At 32.8% G+C, this 8,037-nt stretch overlaps 1 protein-coding gene across 4 annotated transcripts; it reads right to left on the reverse strand.

The window, feature by feature from the left end:
* Window positions 1-2,353: 2,353 nt before the first annotated feature.
* LOC110729549 (S-type anion channel SLAH2-like) lies at window positions 2,354-5,796 on the reverse strand. 4 transcript variants are annotated; one of them, XM_021909284.1, is made up of 5 exons: window positions 5,557-5,796; window positions 4,739-4,906; window positions 4,145-4,642; window positions 3,287-4,057; window positions 2,354-3,172 (listed from the first exon to the last, which is right to left on the reverse strand). In XM_021909284.1, the coding sequence occupies exons 2-5, from the start codon at window positions 4,892-4,894 to the stop codon at window positions 2,747-2,749; spliced, it is 1,851 nt and encodes a 616-aa protein (XP_021764976.1). In that variant the 5' UTR covers window positions 4,895-4,906; window positions 5,557-5,796; the 3' UTR covers window positions 2,354-2,746. The 4 variants fall into 4 exon arrangements, with proteins under 4 accessions (XP_021764976.1, XP_021764980.1, XP_021764978.1 ...); XM_021909288.1 differs by lacking the exon at window positions 5,557-5,796 and adding an exon at window positions 5,178-5,550; XM_021909286.1 differs by lacking the exon at window positions 5,557-5,796 and adding an exon at window positions 5,029-5,162.
* Between the last annotated feature and the right edge of the window lie 2,241 nt (window positions 5,797-8,037).

Below are 8,037 nucleotides of genomic sequence, written 5' to 3' on the forward strand. Positions count from 1 at the left end.
AGTTGTCAAATCACTAGTTATGTAGAAAATCATTAGCTAATAATTATACCTTTGAAATCCAAACCATGTCATTCCAAAAAAAAAAAAAAAGAAAAAGAAAAAAAAAAGAGTACTAGTATATAAAATTTTAGGAAAATGATATGTAAAAAGTACTACTCATAATATTTGATAAAATGAAGCATTTATTAGATTGGTTTACACGTAAATTTATCATAAATTTACAAATTATTTTCATTTTATGAAGTATAATAATGTCTAGCTTAAACATAGCCCTAAGGGCATGTATAACATTACCCAAAATTTTAAATCTCTGATTATTGTATTTATATAAAATTAATAAATAATGTTGTATTGAAATTTAAAATTGACGAATAAGAATTGAGATTTAAAGTAGAATCTAAAGCAGAATCATAATTGATTGGATTGAGTAGACATATTATGAGGAATAGAAGATGTATTAATTTGTTTCACACATCAAAGTAATAAATCTTAATCTTATGTCATATTCAATAAGAAAAGGAGAAATGATGGTTCATTAAGTGTAAGTTTGTTATCATATAAAGCTTTTTGATTAAGACAATTCTTCAAGTGATATATATCAACGTGATACTTTCGTAAAATGAACAACAAAGAAGTTACTGGGTAGGAAGATTGATGTCTATTACTGCATCAAAAAAAAAAAGAATTGATGTATATTAGCGTGTGAAAGTCTAATAGTAGCACCAATCGTTAGAACATTTCATCATTCTTGTTGTATAAGAGACATGTGACCCATAATACAACACAATGTGTTGTCGCGTATATGTTGAAACGTGTCAAAGTTATTTTGTACATTCAACAATATACTTTCAATTAGTTACATTGACGGTGCTGATATTTTATTTGTGCCATCATATGTACACTTAATAGATTGTAGCTTAATTTATCGATTTATCATATTTTTGTGTCGTGAAATTCATGATGCTAGTCCATACTAAGTCACATATCAACAAATTTTCTCACTAACTTGTGTAAAATTGTCCATGTTGATTCATCAATATAATATCTAAGGATATTTTTCGTCAAAAATAAATAAAACGTAAATGTATTGGGTTGGTCCAAAAGACATAGCTCATACTCTTGGGCTTGAGCCTTGTGCAGTTGTGCTATAATATATAGTAAATGTGTTGAGTTGGTCCAAAAGGGCCTATTCAAAACCCATATTATTTCTGAAATTTGTATTTATTTTTAAAAAAAGAAAAAGAAAAAATAAAACGTTGAAAAATGTACAAGATGATTTTTTTGGATTGGACAGTCCCAACTCAAAGTGGATTCATGGCTTCTACCCCAATTTATAAAGCAACATGCTTACGTATAATGATTAGGTACAGATAATAAGGATAATTAAAATTGACTAGCAAGACGTAATTAGATTGTTAATGTATGCTTAGGTACACGTAATCATAGCATATAGTACATTTTTTTTTATTATTATACATTTTTGATAAGGTTCAAATGATCAAATCATGTGTTATACAAGGAAAATTATTTCCCCTCATCTGCCAACTATTAACCAATTCAATACTTCTAATCTTGATAATGATGATAATATTACTATGACACAAGTTATATCATACAATAATACAACAACATGCATATTGTTTTGTCAATCTACAGTTGTGCTAGCGCACATTTTTTATTATGCACCTAGATACACATATGCCCGATTGAGACACGCACCATGGTGTAAGAGGTGACTTGTGCGCTGATGCACGGGCCAAAATGTGATCAATTACACTATGAAAATATTGGGCTAAGCTCGAGTGATGCACTTTTATTGTTCTTAAAAATAAAATTTTAATTTTTAAAAAAAATAAACTTTTGGACTGGTGGTTTGGCCCACAGTCACTAGCCTAGTGGACTACAGTATTTTGCTTAGGCTAGCCCAATAATCAAGCACTCAAGCCCAACTCACTGAGCTGTCCACCACTAACTATAAGTAATTAAGTATGAACTGATATGGTGGTACATTAGCAACTTCTCTTTGATAAACTTGGGTGTATGTAGTAGAATTTACAGACCAAGCGCACCAGCCCAATCAATTACAAAGTACAAGTAATGGTACCTTCCCTTAGATATATGCATATGTTCTTGAACACTCGAACAAGCAAGTCGTGCGCATGATTCGACGCACCCACACATCAGTGTACTATGTGTGTGTAGCACAAATCAAATGTTACATCATGATGCGATTGCAAAACACAAATATTAATGGGTATAAAAGGATCAGAATTGGTTTGCAATTTCGCAAAAGTAGTAACATGAACAAATTTGACACAAGACTTAAAGCTAGGCTCTACATTTGTTTTGTCAAAAAAAAAAAAAAAAAAAAAAAAAAGGCTCTACATTTGTTTGAAGATTTTGTTCATACTATTATGTAAAGTTTTTCACTACAACCTGGAGGAAAGACACCTTCCTTCTAAGTAATAAAATAGCTTCAAGATCCTTCTCTTATCCTCACCTCTCTTCATAATCCTCTAACTCTTTGTACACAATGTACAAACCGAAAATTATTTATATACTTAATTAACAAGATCAACTCATATATTAGTAGCACATATTATTAAGCCTCTGTCTCAATACTTGGCAGTGTTAAGAGAATTCATTGGCTCTGTTGCTGAGTGATGAAGCTTAATCCGATTTAACAACGTGTTTAGTCCCTTGCTCTTCATCATTTGACTGACCGAAACATATTGCAAGAATATTTCTAGACTTCAACATTTTCCTTTTCATTGCTTTTAGGAGGTTCAACAGAAGCTTCCAAGTCATTATTCCCTTCAGCATTGACAAACTTTAGGTACTGTTCAATGTCTTTAGTGTCTGAGCTACCATGTCTCAAGTGTGGAAACCACCTCTTACGCGATGCCTTAACTGGCCTGTCACTGATGGCAATAGCAATGTCATTAGGGAACAGGTTCCGGAACACAAAGGCGTGGAGGAGAGTAGACACAAGTAAGGATGTGACTACAAGTGTAGATATCGCGGTTAGGATCAAGGCCAAGGTCCGTGTTACCCAATTTGTTACTTCATTAGAGTACTTTAAGGTAGCAATAGCTGCTCCGGTCATAGGAAATGTGTAAGCCCACCACGCCAATGAGAATGTAAATCCTCGGAAGAAATTGATCCGAACAGCCTGTTCAAACATACAAAGGACTTAAAATGTTAAGTTACTAGTCACCAAAAACAGAACAAAATTAGCCTAAATTAAACTTAACATTTTGTTGACAGGACTAATAGATAAACTTACCAATGAGAAGTATAGGAAGAGGGCAATAAAGTAAGCAATTCGCGATCCATAATCAAAAGAGCCTTGGATCTTAGCCCAAGCCATGGATGCAACACTAGGTGCTGCAACAAAGAGGAAAAACACAGGGTGGAGCTCCTTAGGAAGTGTCTTATTAGTAGGAAGACGTTGGTAGAGAGTCACAAACAAGACGGTGTAGTGAGCCATGCCAACGGCGAAGAAGAAGATAGGTCCTTCCTTAAGACCCATAGATGCACCCAACAATGCACCAACAAAGTTGCCAACAACAGATAAGTGGTTCACAGGGTTAGCCACTTTGGAGAGCCTTCGTTGCCCCCCGGACATCCACTGGCCGTAGATCTTAAGCTCGAGGCACAAAAATGGGAACATTAGCACATACCATAGTGATTGATGAAGGTCTTTAGTCACCGATGCAGGGCAACCAAGGGCTAGGAAAAGGAGCGATATGAACGGAGCAAAGAAGAAATTCACCCTGATTGGATGGTAATACTCACGACGAACAGCCTCGAAGTAGAAGATCAACTTCAATCCATAGATAATGGCAACAATTACTACCAATGCAATGGAGATTGTCCAGAGTATCAAGTTTACCAAAGGGCTAACTTTGAGGAAACTTGTGGAAGACGAATTCGCAATGGTTTTCCACAATATGGCTTGGCTACTCACACCAAGACATATACCAAATGATGCAATAGGAAATCTAAGAAGAAATGGCCACGTCTTGTCATCCGGGAGCATCAACTCCTCTGATGGCTGCAAAAAAAAAAAAAGTTAAACTTATAACCTCGTTACATCTTCTAACATGGTATCAGAGCCATTAAAAAAAAACTAAAAACTCACCCGAAGAGTATCCAACTCGGGCCCTTCTAAGGCATCAAAATACCGATCCACAGGCATAGCCTCGCCGTCTGCATGATCACGAGGCTTACGTTCCTGCTGAGGCTCAACCGGTTTGCCTCTAAGTTGCGATAACGACCTCTCGAGTTTCCCTGACCATGTCTTAAAAGAATCAAACCTCACATCCTTAAGACGTTCGACATGAGGATTCCTTGGCATGGGGCCGGAATACTGAGAAGCACTCGCACTTGACCTCGCACCCTCCGCATAAGTTGCCGCTCTTGGCATTGGTTGCGAATAAAATTTGGCCTCAGTATTTGGTTCAGTGGAAGGCGAACCATGTGGAACAACTTTGGATGAAACTTCTTGAGGTTGATCATTAAAATAAACCTTCTTTGGTGTTTGTGAACGACTTCCTACTGGTGTTGCTGGCATACTTATTGAAACAGAATGAATTCTTTCTGCTTCATTCATATTTTGCCCAATTATTACTTCACTTTCCTGTTTTTTTATCAGAACATATAATAAATTAATTAATACAATTACATCTTATATACTTGTATATATTATTAGTACAAGATTAATATTAAAACTTACTCTGACAATATTTTGTTGATCTGTTGTAATCTTATCAATGCCTTCAATAGTATCAAATCCTTGAATTTCCTTAGATGATATAACAGTAAACAAAGTTGGAATCTCAATTTCTTCTGGTTTCGGGTTCGATCCCGGGTGCTCGCCGGCCTTCTCCATCACCAATTCTGACTGCAAATTAAGGATTTCTTTTAATCAATCAACAATACTCACTAGAATATTCCATACAAAAATAATTAAACAAACTAATCAAAAAATGTAATATGAACTAGTATTGAAAAGTACATTTATACCTGTACCTAATAATAATTAAAACTCTACCAAAAACTGGTAAACAAAATATGAATCACTTGCTTAAAACCCAGTTGCTTAATTTGATTAGCTACTTATAAATATTAATTAAGATAGATGCATCTAGAAAAGTTTACACAATTACACCTACTGTTTACTTTAAATAAATTTGTAGCAGTTGATTTTGACTTGGCTGCTTTGCTTTTTTTTTTTTTTTTTTTTTTTTTTTTTTTGGTTGGGATTATCATTTGATAAACATTAATACTCATAATCCGTTCATATTGTCTGCTAATATGGTATCTAAATAAGTAAAGGTAAAGAAGCACGGCTAAATCTCGACCTTACATTAGAATGCACCAATGTACAATAACTAAGCCGCGAAAAAAAAGGTAAAAATATTATACGGGAATAAATTCATTAATTGAAAGTCATACGACCACACATCAAATATGGTACACCTGCATGTTGCGTAAGTACTGAAAAAACATGTTATTGCATAAACATTAGATATGATTCAAAATAATTCTTACCTGAAATCTGGAAAATCTGAAACGTTGTTCAAATCTAAGTGATGATTTTCTACTTGAACCAAAATTTATGCCGCGATCTTAGCCTTAATGTTTTTGTAAAAATAAGATAGTATATTTTATCTTTTTCTTTTGGGAAAATGAATAAAATTGAGAAAATGTAAAGAGTAGTAAACAAAGCCAAGCTGTATTCTTGGTTTTGTTGGTAGAGCATGTGCCTTAGATTGAGAGGAGTGAGTAATATATATAGCCTACAATTTGTGGGAGATTTTATTTTTTCGACGAAGTTACGTCAAAGGTACTATTTTTTTATGTATATAATATAGTTTTATTTTGTTTTATATGACCCTGACGTGTATTTATTTATTAATTTTGAAAATATGTGTTTAATTTAATTATTTATCTGATTTTGAAGTGGCAAATCAGGTAAAGAAAATGGTGACAATATATTTGCAAAGGTTATAATCTGGGATTTTTTGTTAGGTCAGCAAAATTGTTAATTGTATAAATAAATTATTATATACTCCATTGATAATTGATTGGTGTAAAATTAGTGATTACTATTGGGATACTAACCTCCTTGTTAATGGGAAACTTTAGAAGAACGATTTATTAGAAAATGAGGGTATAGTGGTTTTTTATGCGTGAAAATAAGTGGTATGTTGGTCATTTTGATGGTTATAAATAAATGAAAATTGAAGAATATAGCCTTACATTCGACAAGTTTATATCTCATCAATATTAAGGGTCTGTTCTGATTGACTTAACAGATCTTAATTGAATATTTTATGAAAGAAGAAAATTAAGAATTGAAGTGAACTGAACTTATCGAAACTGAATTAAACATAAAATAATCTGAAAAGAGTACATGCCCTAAATACATAGTAAAAAACAATTTTTTGTTAATTTTTTGTTACTTTTTATCGTCCTACTTGACATATAAGTCCAAATAAAGGACGTAATAAAACAAAATTAAACCATTAAATAACAATATAAAGAGGGATTTAGTTGGGCCATTTGAGTGAAAAAAGTGAGGTTAAAGTTGAAACAAATTAATAAGTTATTGACTCAAACCAAAAAAAGATGTCAAGTAAAAAGGTGAAAAAGAAAAGGGGTCACTCATTCAATGAATATTTCCAAGTGACTTTGTTCTACTATCTACAAAGTTTGTGCTATGGAAAGAAAGCAAGCCTTGCTCAACTTGTATTGAGCAAACGAGCACAACACTTATCAATAGACAGATATATATACTCCTTTTTAGTACTTGTATATATTTTTAAATTGTTAAATTTTCACTATATTTTTCTTTAAGACTAAAATTACAGTCATATACTACTTCTGTTAAATATTAGTTACAACTTTGAAATATTTTATATCTCACAAATAATACCCCAAACTTGCAACTAATATTTAACGGAGGTAATAAAATACATTTTTTACTTAATTGAATTTATATCACGGAATACGTTGGAGAGGGTAAAATGTATTGACAAGCCACTGTGTTTAGTTTAACTAAAATTACAATGTTGCATAAATTCTTGTTTATACTAATAAAAAATATCATATAAAGTATATATTTCTTTGTTGAAGGGAGTATAAAGTGTTTTTAAAAACTAAAAAAAAAGTGCTCTCATATAATTAATTCACTAAAGAGACGACACAAGCAACCATGTATATACTGATGTACATCCTTAGGGACATACTCATATACGTAAAAAATAAAAAAATAAATAATAAAAAAAAAGATACATAGAATTGAAAATATAGAGTACAAATTCAAACAAATCCCGAATACAATGATATAAGCATCATTTTTTCATGCTAATAAAAAGTATTATAGCATACATTCATTTAATTTTATAAATCTAAAAAGCAATGCAATTAGAATGAAGATGATCGAGGTGACGAGATGAGATGATAATAGTAGGTTGTAATGTTTTATGGTCGACAAATTAGGTGTACCATGGATATGACGTGCAAAATGCAAACTTTTTATTTTGAGTTTTGGGAGATAGGAGTTTAAAGTGCAACTTTATTTTCATGAGAATTGCAAAGTGCAAACTTACTTGTACAAAAAAAATAGGGAAATTCTCTTTGGTGAACTCCAACTTTCTAATTTTTTAAGTGGTAACCAATTTTAATTTTTATTATCAATGGTAAACCTAAATTTTTATACTTAATCAAATATGACATTAATGATTAAATTTAACTACATATTTAACCATAGTTAGTTAGGTTTTTTTTTACATACTTTAAAAATATTTTTTATAAAAAAAATAAATAAATAAATAAATAAAACAAACAAACCCTTCACCTAGCCACCAGCACCACTACCGGCGGCCAACCCCCAGCCGGAACGCCTGGCCTCCCCACCTCCGACCAGTGATGTCCGGCCTCCCTCACCTCTCGCACCTCCTCTCTTTCCCCTTTCCCCCACCGCCGCTCGCCCCGCACGATCTCTCTTTCCCATTCCCCCACCACCGC

This window comes from Chenopodium quinoa, unplaced genomic scaffold, assembly GCF_001683475.1.
Source record: "Chenopodium quinoa cultivar QQ74 unplaced genomic scaffold, ASM168347v1, whole genome shotgun sequence".
Taxonomy (NCBI): domain Eukaryota; kingdom Viridiplantae; phylum Streptophyta; class Magnoliopsida; order Caryophyllales; family Amaranthaceae; genus Chenopodium; species Chenopodium quinoa.

What these genes read in the sequence shown, in the direction of transcription:
- LOC110729549 (XM_021909284.1), bottom strand. Translation starts at nt 4,894, where the DNA reads ATGGAGAAGGCCGGCGAGCACCCGGGATCGAACCCGAAACCAGAAGAA. An exon ending in CCGAGTTGGATACTCTTCGG is followed by an intron (nt 4,058 to 4,144) that starts GTGAGTTTTTAG and finishes TTTTTTTTGCAG; the next exon opens with CCATCAGAGGAGTTGATGCT. An exon ending in TCTTCCTATACTTCTCATTG is followed by an intron (nt 3,173 to 3,286) that starts GTAAGTTTATCT and finishes ATGTTTGAACAG; the next exon opens with GCTGTTCGGATCAATTTCTT.